Below are 21089 nucleotides of genomic sequence, written 5' to 3'. Positions count from 1 at the left end.
AGAGTGAAATGAGCAGAACCTGGGGAACAATTTATATAATAACAACAATACTGTAAAGACAAACAACTTGAAAAGATTCCAGAACTCTGATCAAGGCAATAATCAATCATTATTTGAAAGAACTAATGATGAAACCTACTCCTGACAAAGAGGTGACAGACTCTGAAAAGAACAAAACTTATTTTTTGGACATGGCCAATGTAGTAATCTACCCTCCTTTCCTTACCTCCTTCTTTCCTCTATCCCAACAGGGGAAGATGAGGAGAGAAAACCAATTTTTGTTCATTGAAAAAAAAGATATTAAAAAATAGCTTTTGTTGGGTTTTAGGAACATAGTTCTAGGTTATCACTTTGCTTCTAGGCAATATATTGGTGAAAACAAAGGAAGAACAAAGGGTAGGGCTGCTAGGCTATAGCTATATATACCAATGTATACTCTGGGTCTCTGCCCTGTCCAGGTGAGAGTTTTCTGGACAGTGGGGTGACTGTGCTGTTCTCCCTAGACTCCTAGTAGCTGAGCAGTATAACCACAAAGAAAGCTCTCTCCACCACTCCCATCACCACTGAGCTCTGACTCACTGGGGTTTTGTATTCAGAAAAAGGGCTCCTTTGACAGCTGGGCAGAGTGGAGCCAGGTTCAATTCCTCTCTTTGCCCTGGGGACTGCTTGGCCTGCCACTGTGGCATGACAGCCAAATGTCAAAAGGCTTCATCCACTCAGTTCAAAAGGCTTCACCCTTGAGATTGGGGGTGGGTGAGGAAGACAGGGAGATAGGAATGTGGGGCAATGGGCCCCATCAGATACAATGGACATTTCCTTAGTCCATTTAGACCCTGGAAAAAATAAAAAAACCTAACCTATTTTTCTGTTTTGTTTTGTTTTTTAACCCTTACCTTCTGTCTTGGAACCAATTGGTTCCAATTCATAAGAGTGGTAGGGGCTAAGCAATGGGGGTCAAATGACTTGCCCAGGGTCACACAGCTAGGAAGTGTCTGAGGCCACATTTGAACCCAGGACCTCCTATCTCTAGACCTGGTTCTCAAATCTACTGAGCCACCCAGCTGCCCCCCTATTTTTCCTGTCCTTGTCTTTCAAGGCTGGGGATAGGGAGAGGTCACCGATAGTCTGAAGAAGCCACTAAGGATTCTAGGCCTGCTCTGATAAAAGCAAATAAAAAGGACACCCCTGGTCACTATTCCCTATACTATAATGGTTACACACTATGTCAAGCTGCTGCCTCCAGTCAAATTTCCAAGGAAAATGCCCATTTCTCTCCTATAGAAGAGACCTGTTGAACTGATGATATACCTCTACCTATATGAATAATCTTAAAGTTGGATGAAAACATGAAAGTTATATAATCCAGATTTTAATCCTGAGTGATAAGAAGGGCTGGGGGAAAAAAAAAAAAGGTCTTTCCCAGGGATCTGTGAGGCCTAAATTGCTTTGGAGAGACAAGAAAACAGATTCAGCCTGGGTGGTCCAAGCTATCTGCCTACTCCCAACCCTTTTACCCAAAAGAATAACTTGAAAGGGAGGGGAGTAAGTTTGGAGAAAGGAGGTAAACTGTATCCCCTAGGTTGTGCCTGCTGTCTTAGGCTCACTGCTTTCCCCACCCCCCAGTCTTGGGTGAAATCCCTTGGGTTGTCTTTCACTAGAGAATTCTAGGAACTGCCTTGATCTAATCAGAGCAAAGTAGTTTAAGTCAACATCCCGAAATGGGCAGGCCCAGCCAGTCCCCAGAAAAGCTCACCACAAAATGGGCATGGGAAATAGGGAAGGAGAGGAGAGGGAGTTTTTTTTCCCCTTTTCTTTCCTGTGCCCCACCTCTTCCCTAGATGTGCTGTAGATCCAAGTAAATGAAATGAAAAATCCAAATTATTTTTCCCAAGCTATAAAACAAGTTCCCAGCAAGTGTGAGATGCCTGCGCTGGGGGAGTAGCCACCACCAGCTGGCTCTGCCTCCTTCCCTCCCCCTTCCCCTGTAATCTGAAACTTCACATCTCCTGGACAACCAACAACAAAAAAGCTGAGGCAGAGACAGCAGCTGGTTGTCAGTGGCAGAGAAGGGCTCTTCAGAGTGGATTTGAGGGAAGTGGAGCTGGAAGAGAGGAGCCAAAGAAGGGCAGGATGAGGTAAAGAGAAAGACGTCGGAAGGGAGCCTGGCAAGAGCTGGGGACTCTCCTGGGGTAAGGCTGGGCGGGAACGCTTCTCTGTCCTCATGAGAAAGGTGGCTGGGAGTGTGACAAGGTGCCCTTTAGAAAGGGAGAGCAGACGGGACTGCCCAAGTTTGCTGAGGATCAGTGCTACAGGGACACTCCAGATCATAATCTTATATTCCCACTGATGGCTTCAACTTCAACTCTCCCCTTTTTGGTTAACATTTTGAGTGCTGGCCTGGGAAAAGGTAAAAAGTGTGGAGCACTGCTTTCAGATGGGGATGGTTCCTCATGACCTCAACCTCTGCAGACCTTGGTTGGGATGCACTGGGGCAGGCAGACAGCCCCTAAAAGAATGTGTGCTTGGTTTACAAGTTAGTTTAAGCTTCTCTTTTAGGAGAGCTCAGTAGTGGTTAGCAGTTCCAAGTAGAAAATCTGCAATGGAACAACCGATCTGATTGCAACAGAGCCTATCCTTTCACTCCCCCAATCAGGGAGACTCCTACCTTGGGCTCAATGGCTGGCAACTCACCAAGCAAGCTCACCAGGAAGCCAACTTTCTTTTGGTACCTGCTACTCTTCCTCTCATTCAAGCAATAAGAATACTATACAGCCTCCCCCACCCCCATCCCCAAATGCCTTAAGGGTACAGGTTTGTGAGAGAAACCAACCTTTCCTGGTTTACCGCCAGGGTGACTTTCTTATCTTGGGTGCCCCACCCTGGGCACCATTCTCCCCCATCAGTTTGGGAAGATAACTGCAAGCCCTGGTTATCTCTATTGGCAGTGGAACTTAAGGGCTTCACTTTCAAGCAAGGATGATTGGCACTGGGGGAGAGAAGGAAGGGCCCTGGGGAACAGTCTGGACATGGTAGATTCAAGTGCCTGCATAGTGGTAGTTTGTTCAGGCCTTGAAGTAACACTCTCAGGCAACACAGACACAGAGGAATCCTAGCCTGGGAGCAAATCTCTTGGCTATGAGCTCTAATGAGGAAAGGATTCCCTGAGCTCCAAAAAATGAAGGAACCCCCCACCCCCATACCACCCCAAACACACCCTTTTAAACATAACCGTAAGTATCTCTCTTTTGGTTCCATTTTTCTCCAAAGCAATGAAGTTGTTTTCCAATAGGCTAGAATAATAACTAGGGAAAAGTGGAGGCCAAGGAAAAGGCCAAGTATTCTTGGCACTGCTGAGGGAGTGGGATTTAGCCAAGGTTTCTTCCAGCAGCAGTTGAGAAGAAAAATCCTGCAGCAATGGGGAACCAAGTGGCCAACTGAGGGAAATAGACGCCCAGTCAGGGTTTCAGGAAGCCTGACAGGAAGGGACAGGGGGTGCTGATGACAAAAAAATTATATCTTTCTCCACCCTGAGCTCCTCTCCACAAAGATACCACTGCCACAGGGAAAAAGTTAATTGAACATCTTCCTTGAGGAGTTCTGACTTGCCTGTATAGGACCAGTTCCCAGCTGTCCAGACCTGTTCCAGAGGAACCATTGGGACACATGGTCCAGCACTGTCTCCAGAATAGCTATTGAAACAGACATCTTACTCCTTTGCTTTTTTTTTTAACCTTTATCTTTTTTCTTAGCATCAATACTGTGTACTGGTTCCAAGACAGAGAAGAGGAAAGGACTAGGCAAATGGCATTAAGTGACTTGCTCAGGGTTGGAAGTAGCTGAGGTGAGAAACCTCCTGTCTCTAGACCTGGTTCTCTATCCACTGAGCCACCTAGCTGCCTCCTTAGCTTCTAGTGCTGTGGGAAGGGAGGTGCTTCTGATTTTCTAGGAGTAGCATTGAAAGGAAACTTTATCTCTTCCCAATCCTGACCAAATGTGAAGGAATAGTTAAGAATTTCTGTGCCAGCTTCCTATTCCCAAGTGATCTAATGGGGATCGACTATTCTAGTATATGCTAGAAATCTATACTTTACTGAAAAATAATCATCAAGGAGGGTTTGGCCATGAGTTCTCAGGTTTGCAGAGTAGGAAACTGAGAAAAAGGGGAGCTGTGGGCTAGAGCTGAGATGTAGCAAGGAGAGATACTGCTCAAAGGGGCTGTCCCTCTGCCTTCCTAGCTCAGCAATCTCTCTCCCTTGGATTCCATTTCAGCTGGGATAACACTGGTTCTTTTCTCCTGTATGAAAGGACTAAGCAATGGAATAGGAATGACTGTTGGAACCTGAGTAGAATGGGAACACCTAAGGGACAGGAAAGGCCAGGGGAGGGCAGGCTGCTCTCACTACTTTTTCAGAGTGGCACTCAGGAGTCTGGACTGCCAGCTTTGGAGAAACTGATTTATCTCACATTTGGCCCTTTTACTCCTTCATTTTCCAAAATGAAGTTCCAAAGTAGGAGATGTATTTGTGACCAGCACAGTCTGAAGATGCTGAGACAAAAGAAATTAAGAGAAATGCAGCATCCCTGGGGTCTACTTTCTCCCAAAGCAGCAGGATATAAGTGGGTCAGAGGAAATAAACAGAGACAGAGAGGCCTGTAACAACTAATTCTGACAGTTGTGCTATAGCAGCTGGGAATACTTAGGGGCTCACTCAGGAGCACTGAATGCATTCCACAGATGACAGTCACCTGATGGCTACTCACTGCACTGGACAACCAGAAGCTAAGAGTTTTAATAAGTGCTCTTTAAATAGCCTGCTAGAAAAAGACAGGGCACAAGGATGGATGGAAACACAAACACACACACTCACAAAGGTTGTTCAGCTTAGTTCTTTGATATCTATTGGAGGCTATCTTCCTTTCAAAACAAGAACGAAATGAGAATCGCTGGTTAGACTCTTTAAGCTCTCTTGGAAATAATGGCTGCTAAAATTTCTCACTGGTTTTCAGCATTCCCATGGCAACTTACTCTACTTAACCATGAGCCAGTCAGTTGTCTGAGCAGATATCAGCACTAGTCAATGGACGCTTGGAGCTTCCTACCTTATGCTGTCAGAGAAAAAAAGGGGACCAACTGGATGTCAAGGAGGGAGGTCAGGAGAGAAGGTTTCATGAGGAAAGTAAAGTAGATTGTGGTAAGTGATCTAGGTGCCCCTCAAATTGATGAGCTATGCACACCACATAGGAAGCCCTCCAAAGTAGGCTGCTGTCCATGCAGATCTCCTCTTATTGTCCAAAGTGCAGCTGGCTGGGCAGGTCTCTTGGCATAATTAATACAGATTTTTAAAGGTATTTTTGGATATATTAAAAGAAAATGGCAACCAAGAGAGAGATGAAAACATGAGCAAGGCTAGAGGGGATATACCTTAGAGAACAGTGATGGGGATGTTTCCTACTCAGAATATACCTAGCACAGTCTACAAGCTCTAGCTAATTGGTAGCCAAGGACCCACAATCCTACTAAGAGATACTCCAACTCCATGCCAAACAGCAACAAGAAAACAGCCAAAGAAGTAGCTAGGTGGGGGCAGCTGGGTGGCTCAGTGGATTGAGAACCAGACCTAGAGATGGGAGGTCTTAGGTTCAAATCTGGCTTCAGATACTTCCCAGCTGTGTGAACCTGGGCAAGTCACTTAACCCCCATTGCCTAGCCCTTACCACTCTTCTGCCTTGAAACTAATACACAGTATTGATTCCAAGACAGAAGTTAAGGATTTAAAAAAAGAAAAGAAAAGAAATAGCTAGGTATTGATTCCTGTTGCCAATTGCTCTTGGCCTGCTTTTTCTTTTTGGATTAGAGCATATCCTTTGGTACTGGATTGAGATGGAGCTTTGTTCCCAGGTTTCCATTAGGGTAACACTGATCTCCAAAACTCTGCCCAAACACACAGTTCTCCTTCTTTCTCAAAGGAAAATAGCTTTCCACAGACCATACTTCAATTTTCTGACTATGCCTCTGACTCCTAGAGACCACTATGAATAGAAACAGAGCCTTAGCTGGTAAAGACTGGGAAAGGCTAAGTAGCTTTTATCTAAGTGTCCTACTCTGTGTCAGACAAGAGAGGACAGGTGCTGGTCAAATCAGCCCTTGTAATTAAGGTTTCAAGGGCTAGAATTCAAACCTCCATCCTAAGATAGAAGACCTCTTTGTGGCAGCTAGAGGGACAAGATGTCATCTATCTTCTTTCTCCTTGTGAGAGCATAGGATATAAGGAAAGATAACAGAAAGGTTCTCAGCAATGAGAACAGAAGTTAAGAGCTTCTGGGGAGCTGGATAGAGACATTTTGGCACAGGCACTCAAAGAGTCCTGGGTATGCCTTAAGTTTTTCCCAAAGGTTTAATCAAATGGCAGGTCAACACTGACAGAGTGCCTAAGAAAACATGTTTTTGGGAGATCGGGCCCCTTTCTCCTCACTGTTCCACTGTTTCTCCCTACTCCCCACTCCATCCCTGAGTGATAGAATTCAATGATCTATGTGTGGAATTCCCTTGTTTATATCCAATAATGTTTGCTTCTGTAGAAAGAATTTTACTCCTTCTATACTAATGAGAAGAGCCACCCAGAGCAGCTAATATCAGGATGCTAAAGTGTGGCCCTGCCAGTCTGAAGCTCCAAGGCAGATCTTAAGATTGGTGTCCAGAGATAAAAGAATGTAACAGCAATGTCCACTTAGACCTTAGACCAGCAACCATCAGGTTGCTTCAGCACCACAGTCTGATGCTTAGTCTCAACAAATGATCCCATCACTCTGGGCTCCCATTAGAGAAGAGTGGAGTTCTTCACCTAGAAGTAAACCTTTGGGCTTTAAAAGAATGCACATACCCTTTGATCCAGTAATACCACTACTAGGTTGGTACCCCAAAGAGATAATAATGAAAAAATGTTTCTACAAAAATATTCATAGTCATGCTCTTTGTGGTGGCAAAAAAAATTGGAAAATGAGGGGGTCTCCCTCAATTGGGGAATGGCTGAACAAATTGTGGTATCTCTTGGTGATGGAATACTATTGTGCCCAAAGGAATAATAAGCTGGAGGAATTCCATGTGAACTGGAACAACCTCCAGGAATTGATGAAGAGTGAAAGGAGCAGAACCAGGAGAACATTGTACACAAAAACAAACATTATGGCAGATCAAATGTGATTGGTTTTGCTAATAATGGCAATGCAATCATCCAGGACAATCCTGAGGGACTTATGAGAAAGAACTGTGGGAGTAGAGATGCAGAAGGAAAACCTATGATTTATCACTTGTTTATATGGGTATAGGATTTGGGGTTTTGGTTTTAAAGGATCACTCTTATTACAAAAATGAGTAATTTGGAAATAGGTATCAAGTGATAACACATGTATAACTCAGTGGAATTGCTTGTCAGCTCTTGGGAGAGGGGAGGAGAGAGGAGAGGGAGAAAACATGAATCATGGAATCATGGAAAAGTATAAAAAAAAAGAATAAAAGCTTTGGAAGTAGATAAGGGAATTCTTCCTGAAGATCTTTTTTTTTTTTAACCCTTACCTTTGACCTAGGAATCAATACATAGGCAATGGGGGTTAAGTGACTTGTCCAAGGTCACACAGCTGGGAAGTGTCTGAGGTCAGATTTGAACCTAGGACCTCCCACCTCTAGGCCTGGCTCTCAATCCACTGAGCTACCCAGCTATCCCCACCACAGATCCTTTTTAAAAAAATTTAATTTTTTTCAATTACATGTAGAAACAATTTTTGACAACTGTTTCTGACATTTTATGATTCAGATTCTCTCCCTCTAGCCCCCAGGTATGATAGGTTGTATCAGTGTTTTCAACCAATACATATTTCCATATTCCCCATCTTGTGACTAAAGACCCATATGCAGATCATTGAATTTCATCACTCATGGGACAAATGTAGGGAAAGAAAGGACCTAGATCTATCTCCATGCTAGGGAGGGGCTGAGCCAAGCAGTTAAGTGCCCCATCAACTCCCCATGTGACCCAGGAGGGAAAGGATGGCTGAGACCTGACAAACTTGTTCTGTGAGTGAGATATGGGGCAGTCTGATGTGGAGGGTGGGTAGAAGGCTGGATCTCTGGTGCTCCAGACTGGTGAGAAGGCACTGAGCTAACTCTGGCCTCTCTGTCTTCCTCAGTACAGGCTAGAGGAAAGTGTGGTACAGTATGGCGACCCAGAACTTCCTGCAAGAGATGCACTCAATGGGCCAGAAGTTCCTTCTTAAGTTACAGCAGCTGCCTCAGGCCGAGCCTATTGAGATTGTAGCCTTCTCTGTCATTGTCTTCTTCATTGGTAAGTTGGGGAACGGAACTTCAGGTTTTTTCAGGACCCAGAGCTTCTTCTAGGATCAGGAAGCTGATAGCCAGCAAATGGGTAGCACTGATAGCCACAGGGTGGCTCTATTCTCTACCAAGGGTGATGTGAGAGTGAAAGTCACACATCTTCTAGAGTGGAATTGGCTAAAGAGAACCTTAAATTTGGTAATTAAGTAGTAGGAGAATGAAGGGGATAGAAACCAGGCCTGGAAAAGCCAATAGAGCAGGCCTTTCCCTATCTTCTCTGAGTATGGTCACTCTGACAGCAGCGGAGGAGGTAGTTTAGGACAAGAGGCAGGAGTGGGAAGGCAGCTCTAAGGAAATTGGTCAGAGGTAAATGAGAGGAAGAAAGGGGGTAGTAGGGATGGTTTAATAGAGGATAGAGCTGGAACTAACTTTATTAGAGTCTTTAACCTATGCCTGAGAAATCAGGAGGAAGGAGAGGAAATAAGCATTTATAGCAGTGGTTCTCAACCTTTCTAATGCCGTGATCCCACAATACAATTCCTCATGTTGCAGTGACCTCAAACCAAAAAATTATTTTGGTGGCTACTTCAAAACGGTAATTTTGCTACAGTTATGATTCGGAATGTAAATACCTGATATGCATTATGTATTCTCATTGCTATAAATTGGGAGGTTGAGAACCGCTGATTTATATAGAGCCTGCTGTGTGCCAGGCTAAATGTCTGCCAAATATTATTTTATTTGATTCTCACAACTCTTAGACATATGTACTATTATTATCTCTAGTTTATAGTTGAAGAAATGGAGGCAAACAGAATTAAGTGATTTACCCAAAGTCACAGAGCCATTAAGAGAGTTTAAAGACAGATTTGAACTCTAGCCCAGCAACCTATCCACTGTACCACCTAACTGCCTCTGGCACCCATATGCCATCTTATCCAGACCTTCAAGGAGAGGCAGCACCCACCCTGAGAGTTCCTCTAGGAGCAGGGAACTCATAATAAATAGAGGACTATCTGCCCTACTGAACATAAGCTATGCCTTACAGCTCTAGCTGTGAATGGAACTGAATGAACATATCACAGAAATGCTCCTCAGAATCCAGAGGATTCTGGCCTGGCCTGACTCCAAGGACCTTGAACCAGAAAGAGTCAAACTTTCTAGTGTTGACTCTTTCCTTCCAGGTGACTCTACACTTGGCTAATCCCCTCTGGTTTCTCATTTCAGAAAGTCAGTTAACAGATTTTTTCTTTCCCCCCACCCCTCTCCTCTTCCCCTCTACCCTAGCTACTGTGTTGTTGCTATTGATAATAGCCTGCAGCTGCTGCTGTACTCAATGCTGCTGCCCTGACCAGAGAAGCAGGAAAATTCAGGTCCAGCCCATGACTCTGTCATGAGAGACAAGGTGAGGACAGAGGGGACGCCAGAGCAGGTGGCTGTCAAACCCTGCCATAAGCTTCTAGTCATGGCCCTGCAGTTCACAACACTCAAGATGAGGCACAGATGGAGGGATCAATTCTGCTGGGAGAGCCTGGAACAGGCCCAACTGCAGCCACACAGGTAACAAGCCCTATCTCCAGCTTTGAGAAAGTGCTTAGACACTTGGGAACTGGGGAGCCAGGAGGCACAGAAGAACCTTTTGGCAAACAAGAGATGCCAAAGATAAGCCAATTGTGCCAGTCACCACAGACAAACTGTTTCTATTCCTTTTCTGGTCTGTGCCTTACCATAAAAAAAAGGGAAGTAGGCCTGTGCCCAGGCCCTTGAGGACAGCTGCCACAAGAGGACTAACATGATCCATGCCAAAGAAGACAACAGATGGACTGTATAATAATTAATGTCCTGAAATCCATGTGAATGAAAAAATGCATTGAAGTTTTATGCTATAACGTGCTTGTTTCTTTCCAAATATAAGATACTCTAGATACACTAGAGTTTGGGGCTGGTCTCTTAGAAAGAAAAAGGCCAATGGGTGTTAAGAGTATTTGGTGTCTGCTTTCTCTATCCCTCTCCTCTACAAATACCCATGATAATCATCTGGATAGAAATGACTTGTAATGAGAAGAGCTGATGGAGAAACATCCAGAGGATTGGAATGAATCAATCTGGAGATATCTGCTAAACAGTAAAAAAGGCAGCAAAACTCAGGTCAAATACAATGGAAGATATTTTCACCAAATTATTAAAGTATACTGCCTTCCTTTTTGTTAGCAAATGGTAAATACAAACATACAAAATGAGAGTCACGATCCATTCTATGGAGTGATTTTGTTCAAATGTCTTCAAGAGAATGTGCTCTGTTGGGATTGGTTTGGCTGTCTGCTGTGTCAAAGTAAAATGTGCCAATGTAACAAAATATCTGTTAGAGCAACAATCCACTATAGATGGAGTCCAGACAAAGGGTGGTTCAGACTGCTAAGGTCCATCAGAGCCAAACTGTGGTGTCAAGACACTCAACTGGAGCCAAGGTTTCTATTTAACTCCTGCTCATCTCCTATTTTCCCTCAACCACAATGCAGGAAGGGGGCAACAAACACATCTTCCCCAAACTTTAGAGATGAAGGAAAGTTTTGCTCTCTTCTTAGTCCTCTGGTCCCAAGCTCCTAGGAGCCATTTTCAGAACTGGCCTAAGTTGGCACACTGCTTCATCCTCCTGACCCCATCCCCCTTTCAAGTGGAGAGAGATATAAACCCAGGTGTGGAGGTAGAAGGAAGAAAAGGTTTCCACAAATGGCCAGGATACCAAAAGTGATTTCTCATAACTACCCAGAGCCATCAAATGGAAAAATGGAGAACATTTCTAGTTCTGTTCCTTTTCTGTGCCTCCTAGTTGCTATGCTGGCTACCTGAAAACAAAGATTTCAACACACACACACACACACACACACACACAGCTCGCCTCTGTTTAGTCCAGGAACCTGGTCAGAGCACCAGGCCAGGAAGGGCAGGGATTGTTCACTGGTTTCATTTCCCTTCCTGATTTTCACACACTGGTTGGACAGGTTGGGGCTAAAGACAATGGGAGGAACTATTTCCATTTTACACAAATATTTCCCCGCCCTCCCTTTCACTCCAGTCCAATACATATTTTAAAAGCAGTGCAAGAATCCAATGAGGTTTAGTAATAAATACTACAAACAACCATATACTTCAGGGTTAGGGGGCCACAGTCACCTTCTGAGTCTGTTTAAGTCACCACACCTGAATACACAGACAGGGCAAGTCTCCTAATCCCAAACCCCACACTTCATTCCCAAATATGGGGCTCCAACTTGAAACACAGGCTTCGGATCTGGTTTCATTATCTCCATCAAAGTCTAGCAGTTCCCACCCCAAACACACACACACATTCCCAATTCTTTCTCAAAATAATCTCCATGTGAATGGGTGGGACTCAAAAGGGTAAGGTGGGGCTGACAGCCAAAGTCTCCTTCCTTCTCAGAAAAAGAACCGCCCAGATAGGCAGATATTTTCTACAAACACCTGGAGGAGAAAGGTGGCAAGGGCAGGAGAGGAGCTTCGAACTGATCTCATCTTGGATTTTCTCTAATGTTGCTGCTGCCCTAAATACTGCCATAGAAGAGTCCTTCCTCAGCACCAGGACAGTCTTTCCTGCCAGGGTAGTCAAATTAAGTTCTACTGCTAAAACTAGCCTAACTTGTAGGGCTGTTGACCACCTTTTCCCAAATACTAGAAGCAGGTCCTACCCACAGAATCCTGAGAACAGGCACATGTCTCCCACTCTACCCTCAAGGCAAAGGAAGACTGCTCATTCAGTTTTTCCGGGATGTCACTGCCCAGGTTGGCTAAGACATTTCACAAAGCCTTGAAAGTGCGTTTCAATTGAGCCTGCATAATAGCAGCCTGTCAAGTCACTGAAACTAGCAGCTTCCCTTTGAATTCTGGGAAAGCAGGTAAATGGATGATTTTTTTTAGGAAAGATAGACACAGGGCAGGGCAGTAACCTGAAGGACTTACTCTCTACAAAGAGCAAACAGCAAGAGGCTGCAAACATATTAAGGCTAATCCTGGTCAAGAGACTGATAATGTTTAGTGAAGAGATCAACATAGCATGTTCTTGAGGGCTACATTCTAACCTGAGTAGGTATCTATACCAAGCACTAGGAGTCAACCCATCTAGTTCTATTTTCTCTATCATATATCATTGGAGAGGTTCATCTATGCCCAAGCAGAAAGCAAGAAGCAACTTGGGAAATGGTCAAGTCTCATCCAGAAAAATGAGGCAAAAGGTTTCTGTTGTGATAAGAATCCTCTCCTCCCCCAGAAACTAGTACCAGGAGGAACTGGCCAGAGTTAGTGTTAATCATTCACCCTAGCACTTAAAAGGCCATTTTCAAAGGGTTGGGCAGAACTGGTCCTAGGCTTTTCCTGTCCTCTAGAGCAAGTCAACTGTATCACCTAGACAGCCATCATCAGGTAAGGATCTGGGCTATCCCTAGGGGCAGGTGAGCTGGGGAAAATCCTACTATACAGGGTCCTCCCTTCACCTCTAATATTTTAATACAGGATTGATTTGTTGAAAATGAACATCAAGGGGCCAGCTAGGTGGCTCAATTGATAGAGAAACAGACTTGGAGACTGGAGGTCCTGGATTCAAATTTGATCTCAAACACTTCCTAGCAGTATGACCCTGGGCAATCCCTATTGCCTAGCCGGTTAAAAAATCCCTGGGCAATCCCTATTGCCTAGCCGGTTAAAAAAACAAACAAACAAGAACATTAAAGACAACCATGGAAAGGGAATGATCAAGATGTCATAAAAGGGTAGCATGTAACCTGAGTGGTGAATGTGGAAGGTTGGAAGTTGTTGCCAGGCAGCCAAGTCCCATCTTTCCTTGTTGCCTTGATCACAATGCGGAAGAAGTAGTTATATAAGTATCTGGTTCTCCTTTCTAGCACTGACCAGTGCTTTTGTCCTCTGCCTCTTCAGGTCTCAGAACAGCTCCAGCTACCTTATTTATGCAGTGGCTTGGGGTATAAACTAACCACTCCAATTTGCCATATTGTAAGGTTAATTCTAGTGGAGGGGACAGAGTACACAGTGACAACAGAATCAGGTGACAATTACTCCATTTTCACTCACAAAATCAGCTAGTTTTCCAAGTCACATTGCGGTGGCTACCCCTCCCAAAGAGCTCCATGGTAAGGGTACTTGACCCTCTAGACACCTCTTGGGAATCTCCTTTTAGTCCTCAGTCTTAGGAAGATGCCTCTGAGGATCCTGTCCCAGTCTTCCCAGGCACTTTCCCTAAAGGTTCTCTCCATGACCTGGCAATTGGGATGGAAATTATATGGGATGAAGGGCATTGGCACTTAGGTGGGAAGAACTCAAGGAAGGGGTAAGGTTTGGGCATCTGTTTTCATTTCTGTTGACTTCATGTCTACTGAACACAAGGAGATGGAGCTAGAAGAAAGGCAGAGAAAGAGTTTGTTTTTCATGTTCAGTGATCCAAATAAATCAACAGCACACCTAAATAATTAAGGAAGCACAGTAGGAGAGGTAAAGAAGCCATGTTTTCTGCCCCACAGTATCCTTTACCCACCTATACTTTCTCTTTCAGGTAAATGGAATCTATAATAGAAGACTTTATAATGGAACTGCAAAATATCTCCAGAAAAAAGCTATTAAATGATCCCTGGACCTATGGGCCCCTGGTGGTGATGTTATTGTTTTATACCACAATAATTAGTCTCATCCTCTTTGCTCTTTTTTTCAACTGCTGCCAGTGTACGAATTCCCGGCCTCATTCTAACAGTTAAGTAATTTAACTTGGATGAGAAGAAATGTGAAAGGAAATTGGTCACCCATCCCTGCCATGAAGCTATCACCTGTGCCCAAAACCAAATCCTCTGGGCACTGACCTCCACTGCAAGTCCTGGGAGATTCTAGAGCTGTGATGGCAAATCTTTTAGAGACAGCACCCCACCCAAGCTTCTCCAGACTGAGTGCCATGCCCCTCAACCTCCCACCTTGTCCCCTGGCCCTTCCCTTCCTCCACCTTACCCCAGACAGAGGAGGGAGGAAGCACTTCCATTGGGCTACTGGGCAGAGGGGCGGGTGATGAAAGGCACGTGTGGAGAGGGGGAGGGGAGTGGCTCCAGTGCTTCGCTCCCCCTCCAGCTCTGTTCCTCTCCAGAGTGCCATGCTATGAGTTATCTTTCCCTCAAACCTAGCTCCTCTCCAATCCTACCACAGGATCCACCTCCACCTCAGAAAGTATAAGCTTAAGTTTGGACCACCTACCCATGCAGCAGTCTGTGAGCTCCCCACCCAACAGGGAAGGTAGGAAGCACTTCCATTGGGCTGCTGGGCAGAGGGGTGGGGAAGTGAAAAATGTCCTCAAGCTCATAGAAAGGGGGAGGGGAGCAACTCTGCCCTAAATCCTTCTGGCTTTCTAGTCACAAACTCTGGAGGGGAACTGCAGGCATGCCCACAGAGGACTCTATGTGCCCTTCTGGCACATGTGCCATAGGTTCACCATCATTGTTCTAGAGTAACAGAAGTTGCGATCATTTTGGAGGGTGAGACAAGATGGAGAGAATGGAGACCATTCTGAGACAAATTTGCAGTGTCGCATGAGCTGCATCATATAGCCTTTTACCCTCCTACTCCAGGTTAAATTCAAAGACTTCACCAGAGATATAGAAGAACATGAGGATGAAGAAAGAGAAGAACCACCACTGGAAAAATAACACTTGGAAAACTCCTCTAGTGTTGCCAGCCAGACTTGTGATGTTCCTCCTATAGATTCCCACGAGCGTCACTCAGATACAGGGTTAAGACCCTTCAAGAGTCGCTCAGATACACGGTTAAGACGATAAGGTCCTCACTTCCAGTAGCCCAAAACTCAATTAAGGGCTGAAAGTCCAGTCATTTCCTCCTTCCCCCCAAGTGCTTCAATTTCTCAAATGGAAACTAAATAGTGTTCATTACAATAATATCAAATAAAAACCCCATCATGAATAATCAATGTTTCCATCCTATGCTTACAGTCTAGAATCAGAAAATGATAGAAGAAAACCATTAGTTGTCTCTATCCCAGTCTCCAACCTGAGTATCTCCTCTTACCACATGTCCCTAAGGCTTGAGCTGCCACTTACAGATTTCCATTTCCCCTAAGCAATTCTAATCTACCATGAAGGTTACCATAACAGAAAGATCCTCATTGCTTTTTAGGAAAAAAAAACAAAAAAAAAAACCTCTTACATTCTGTCCTAGAATCACTATTGAACATTAGTTCCAAAGCAGAAGAGTAGTAAAGGCTAGGCAACTGGGGTTAAGTGATTTGTCGAGGGTAACATAGTTAAGAAGGACCTGAGGCTAGATTTGAACCCAAAATCCCCTATCTCTAGGCATGGCTCTCTATCCACTGAAGCACCTACTTTCCTCCCCCTCCCTTTTAAAATGAAATATATAAACTGATTCCTGATTCTAGATGTCCAGAATTCAATTATTTCTTTTTTTCTTCAAAACTTAAAACTATTTTAAAAGCAAATACTCATCTATCACCACATTACAATAATTCTAATCAGAAACTTTCTCCTGAATATGAGAAAAAACATAAACTTAGACTCTATATGCATTTCAATATCTAAAGTAATATAAAAACAATAAGAACATATCCATATAAAAAGAAAAGTTACTTGTTTCTTGATCAAGAGAGATCAAAAAAATTATGCCTGGTTAATACCCAGCTCTAGCTAATTGCTGCTGCTGCTGTTGCTTTTTTTTAACCCTAACCTTCCATCTTAGAATCAATAACGTGTACTGGATCTAAGACAGAAGAATGGTAAGAGCTAGGCAATGGGGGTTAAATGACTTGCTCAGGGTCACACAGCTAGGAAGTATCTGGGGTCAAATTTGAATGCAGGACCTCCTGTCTCTAGGCCTGGCTCTCAATCCACTGAGCCACCTAGTTGCCCCCTAACTAACTGCTTCTTGCACCATTCATTTTCTCACCATACCTTTCTCCCCCCCAAAGGTTCCCTTCCTTTCCTCCCCCTCCCCCGTTTGATTGCAATGGTATAAGTAAATACTGTGTATTATTGAATGTAAATACTGAATAAGAAAATTAATTTAGGTAGAATTGTCATTTTTATTATATTAACTCTGCTTACCCATGAGCAATTAACATTTTTCCAATTGTTTAGATATGACTTGATTTGGGTGAAACGTGTTTTTATACCTATATTCAGATACTTCCTATATTTGTCTTGGTTTACATTACCTAGTTATTTTAAAAGGATTTTTCTACCTCTTGCTGCTGGACTTTGTTGGTAATACATAGAAATGCTGTTGATTTATGTGAGTTTATTTTGTATCCTGCAACTTTGCTAAAGGTTCCTTTTGAAAGGATTCTTTAAAGGAAGCAGCCAAAGCAACTTCAGCTTAAAAATGGTGTGGGTTGTTTTAGGAAATACAAGTGTTCATAGAATATTTTCTTCTTTACACTCTACACTGTTTAACTAAGGAAGTTTTCCATGAACTCGAGAAAGTTACTCAGGACACAGGGGGACTTAAAGAGTTCCCTCCCTGGGAGTGCTGGGACAAACTCAGTGTCCCCTCCCAGGGACAAGACAGAAAGGAAATTTAAAAAATGAAATTGGGAAAGAGGATGTGTGTAGAAGGAGGAGGAGGAGGCAATTAACTCCCTGGGTCCACAGACAGACATGACCACTGAGGCAAGAATGAGAGGAATATGCCAAAGGCAGTCTCAGACTCCACAAAAGCACAGCTGCAAGCTCTATAGACTGCCCCTTCTGTAGGGCCTCTGTATTTGTGGCAAGGAACTGACATCACAGGGAACCCCTATGGAGAACTTGGCCCCGCCCCCACCCCAAGAAGCATCCAAGAGTTATTTCCAGGAAGCTGTGACCAAAGCCCAAAGAGGGTTTGACAATTAACAAGAACATTTGGCTCTTTCATCCCTCAAGAAATGAAAGCCTTTCCCAGAGAACCTTAAAAGACCCAGTTTGGAAGCAGTCTAGCATCTCTGGCTCTAAGGACACAGGACAACACTGACTCCAGCCCACTAGTCTGGGTGTTGGGTGTGGCTCCTAATCTGACCAGGCCAAATTATGGAGAAGGAAATTACTTAAATCCAGGAGCTACCTTCTCATTACAGATGATTAGAGAGCAAGGACAAGAGCAAGGATGGAGAAGGGAAGGTTAGAGTCTCTGGGAGCCTTGGAATGACCACTTACAAATATCCTCCCCTTCTATCCCCACTGCCACAAGCTCTCATGATCTCTCCAAGACCACTGCAGCAGCCCCCTAATTGGCCTCCTTGCTTCCAGGGTTTTCTTTCCCCAATTTTCCTACATACTGCTGCCAGCAAAATTGTCCAAAACATACAATCCACAGTGAAATAGCTCTAATTTCCACAACAGGGTACCAAACAAGAGAAGCAGTCCTACGATATGCCACCCCTGCCCATGCCTTCTCTCAGCAGTAATCTCAAGGCTCTCTCTAGACACAACCTAAACTTCAGCCCTCAAACTCCTCCCTTTCTTTCCCCAATGATAAGTGGCTGAGTCACATCAGTTACACCTACAGCTGTGCCCCAGCCCATATCTGTTGATTTGGTAATCTGCTGATTTAGTTACCCATGGTTTCAGCCATCCCTGGTAAGTCTCACATATTTCCCACAGAAGGGGGAGCGGACTGTATTTCTCCTCCTTTCTGTTCCCTTTGCCCCACACTTGGTCAACTCCCATTTCTCTCCTAGACCCAGGCAGTCATTGCTTGCTCTGGCCTCCCTCTGTGCCTCCTTTTCCTAACACTGCTATTCAATTAACCCTTCTAAGAAGCAGCTTTTAGTTACTTTTGCCTGGTGTATTCAAGGCCTTCCACAATTTGGCTCCAACATTCCTTATCTTCCACTATTCCCTTTACTAACATTACTCCATATTTCCAGAATACAACCCATACTTTCTAGCTTCCACACTGTTTGATTTGAGAAAGTGCCTTTCCCCCAATTCCCATCCATTTAAATCCTATCTGTCCTTCCCGAACAACTTCAAATAAAATATTCTCCAGGAAGCCCCTTCCAAGAACCCAACCAGGTAGAAGAGATCTCTCTCCCAATCTCTTCTTCCAGACTAAATTGTATGGTCTGTGAGGGTAGAAGAGAATGTGTTTTTTCCATCTCTACTTCCCTTCCCCCAGCACTTAGCATAATGGATTTTTTTAAAAAGGTGTTCAATAAAGAATGACTATGAATTAATCTGAATTGAAAAAATTAATCTGCTTCTCTATTATGATAGACAATTTCCCTAAACTGAATCAGCAGCACCTCAAGAGATAAACTGGGTCAGGTGATGAGGATTACCTGTCTTAGTCAAAGTAGCCAAAGTCCTTAAATAAAGACAGAGAAAGTGGCTCAGCGAAAAATACTAAACACAATGGCAATGGCTCAGAGAGGATTACACTGCCCAGGACTGAGCCAGAAAGAATTGGGCCAAGGAACTAAGAAAGAGATGGCTTTCCTAATGCAAGCTAGGTCAATTCCCATGAGGTTGAGTTTTGTAGGGCTCAAGCCATCCTATTGTATTCTCTCTTCCACTGACAAGTGTAAAAGCTGCCCAGAGGGGAAAGTGAGGGAAAGTCAAACTATTACTTTCCTTCAGAAAGCCCACCCGGATGGAAGAATTGCTTTTTCTGATCTCTTCGCTTTAACAGTATTTACTCTAGGGGAGGAAAATACTCAAGCCAATACTTCATTCAGTTTGAAACAAGAATCGATACTTACCCCAGTTTCTCACAGAAGTCCACCACGGCCTCGAAGGCTGCCATGCTGGCTTTATCAGAGTCCTTGTTCCCTCTCTTTTCCTAGAAGTAATCAAAGGCTATTAGAACAAAAATCCTTTCTAGTCCATTACGAGTTCTGTCATCTTTCCTCTACTCCCACAGAGTTCTGCCCTATTCAGGAGCATGAGACAAGGGAGACCTGAAGCTTTCCCCATAGTAGAAAGGCACCCTGATGTAAAATTGTTCAAAATTCTTCACAAAGCTGACCTTTAATTATCAAGTTTGTTTTAGCCTACTTTATTAATGCTTTCATGAAACAAATTGATATCACTGACATTCATTGACATCAGGTGATCACAATCTTCCCATAACTTTTGTACTATACTCTCCTCAAAAGGGAAGAGAATGGACTCCACAAACTATAGACAGACTCCTAGCAAAACTCTAGAATAACCTATGAGAGGGATAGGCTGTGGATTTTTAGAAAGGGAAGCCACAATCATTAACAATCTTAGCTTCATCAAAAACAATCATGCCAAAGATTTGGAAAGTGAGGGAGACCCATCAACTGGGAAATGGCTAAATAAATTATAGTTTATGATTATAATGAAATATTATCATGCTGTAAGAAATGACAAGGAGGAGAAACTCATATGAATTAAAGAGGAGTACAATAAACAGAACCAAGAAATCATTATAATGACAGGTTCACAACGAACAACTGCAAATAAAAGCTATTTTCAGCAATACAATGATCCAAAACTATCCTAAAGGACTCAAGAAGAAAAATGCCATCTACTTCCAGAAAAAGAGAACTGAGCCTGCATTTAGATCAAAGCCCATTTTTTTACTTTCTTAATTTTTTTTCTACTTGAGTTTCCTTCCATAAACAGATTAATGTGAAAAAATGTTTTACATGATTGCACATGTAAAATCTATATGAGACTGCTTACTGTCTCAAGGAAGGTAGGTATAGAGGGAGGGAAAGAGAGAATTTGAGACTCATTCTTTGGAAAATGTTGGGAACTATTTTTAAATGTAATTGAGGGAAAAATTAAATTTAAAAATTAAAAAAAGCAATCATGCTATACTAACTTCAAGGATCTTTCCTTCTTTATCAGAGGGGGTAGCTGGGTAGTTCAGTGCATTGAGAACCAGGCTTAGAGATGGGAGGTCCTAGGTTCAAATCTGACCTCAGACACTTCCTAGCTGTGGGACCCTGGACAAGTCACTTGACCCCCATTGCCTAGCACTTACCCCTCTTCTGCCTTGGAACCAATACACAGTATTGATTCTAAGACAGAAGGTAAGAGTTAAAAAAAAAAAGGTTATCAGACTGTTAGAAGCAGGGAAATGCTGTAAATGTGGATTTTGGAAAGATATCTGACAATGTATCAGTACCAAGGCAGAAGAGTGGTGAAGGCTAGGGCAAGTGGGGTTAAGTGACTTGTCCAGAGTCATACAACTAGGAAATATCTGAGGTGTGTAATTATAATTTGCTCCTTGGGACTCTCTTTTCCAGCATCCCATTTGCATATTGATGCTAACATTCTAACATAGAGAAAATATAAGTTTTGTATAGCTCCTGCCTCTTGCTGCTCCTGGGAAGGCAGTTGTGGAGGTTGGGTGAGAGTCAGGCAGGAGAATTTTACCAACGTGTCTTTTACTTAGGTTTTCTAATTTTGTTCTTTTATTTCTTCTACTTCAAGTGATTATTAATAAACTTTTATAAAATATAATACTTGGAGTTACTGATATTAATTTAAAACTTACCAAGGCCAGAGTTGAACCCAAGTCTTCCTGACTCTAGGCCCTGGCTCTCAATTCACCGAACCACTTAGGTGCCCCCGAAAATATATTTCTTATGCTAACCTGTGAACAAGTTAGAGACATTGGCCAGATGACAGCACAGTTATGAATTTGTTAAATCACCAGACCAAAGAGCAGTCATTAATAAGTTAATGTCAAATCCTGGAGGGAGGTTTCTTCT

General features: G+C 43.4%; 2 protein-coding genes across 12 annotated transcripts in view; one reads left to right on the top strand and one right to left on the bottom strand.

Moving 5' to 3' along the window:
• RECQL5 (RecQ like helicase 5) overlaps nucleotides 1-21089 on the bottom strand; it is a 41870-nt gene that overhangs the window by 7940 nt on the left and 12841 nt on the right. For all 7 annotated transcript variants that reach the window (XR_001628098.2, XR_008916409.1, XR_008916410.1 and 4 more), the window contains exon 8: nucleotides 19101-19180. Coding sequence is in view for 4 of the 7 variants with exons in the window: in XM_007482649.3 (XP_007482711.2) it covers nucleotides 19101-19180 (80 nt within the window). In the remaining 3 variants the exon portion in view is untranslated. The remainder of the gene's footprint in view (nucleotides 1-19100; nucleotides 19181-21089) is intronic.
• Nucleotides 1962-15316, top strand: SMIM5 (small integral membrane protein 5). Of its 5 annotated transcripts, none has more exons than XM_056817137.1 (4): nucleotides 1962-2135; nucleotides 8190-8339; nucleotides 9617-13406; nucleotides 13911-13997. In XM_056817137.1, the coding sequence occupies exons 2-3, from the start codon at nucleotides 8213-8215 to the stop codon at nucleotides 9724-9726; spliced, it is 237 nt and encodes a 78-aa protein (XP_056673115.1). In that variant the 5' UTR covers nucleotides 1962-2135; nucleotides 8190-8212; the 3' UTR covers nucleotides 9727-13406; nucleotides 13911-13997. The 5 variants fall into 5 exon arrangements, 4 of the variants coding, with proteins under 4 accessions (XP_056673115.1, XP_007482710.1, XP_007482709.1 ...); XM_007482648.3 differs by having other exon boundaries at nucleotides 1962-2189; XM_007482647.3 differs by having other exon boundaries at nucleotides 1968-2189; nucleotides 8185-8339.

This window comes from Monodelphis domestica, chromosome 2 (genome assembly GCF_027887165.1).
Source record: "Monodelphis domestica isolate mMonDom1 chromosome 2, mMonDom1.pri, whole genome shotgun sequence".
Classification (NCBI taxonomy): Eukaryota; Metazoa; Chordata; class Mammalia; order Didelphimorphia; family Didelphidae; genus Monodelphis; species Monodelphis domestica.
This window is presented reverse-complemented; position numbering and strand designations above follow the sequence as displayed.

Coding starts and splice junctions, on each gene's coding strand:
- SMIM5 (XM_056817137.1), top strand. CDS start 8,213: ATGGCGACCCAGAACTTCCTGCAAGAGATGCACTCAATGGGCCAGAAG. Junction 8,340..9,616: donor TGTCATTGTCTTCTTCATTG/GTAAGTTGGGGA, acceptor CCTCTACCCTAG/CTACTGTGTTGTTGCTATTG.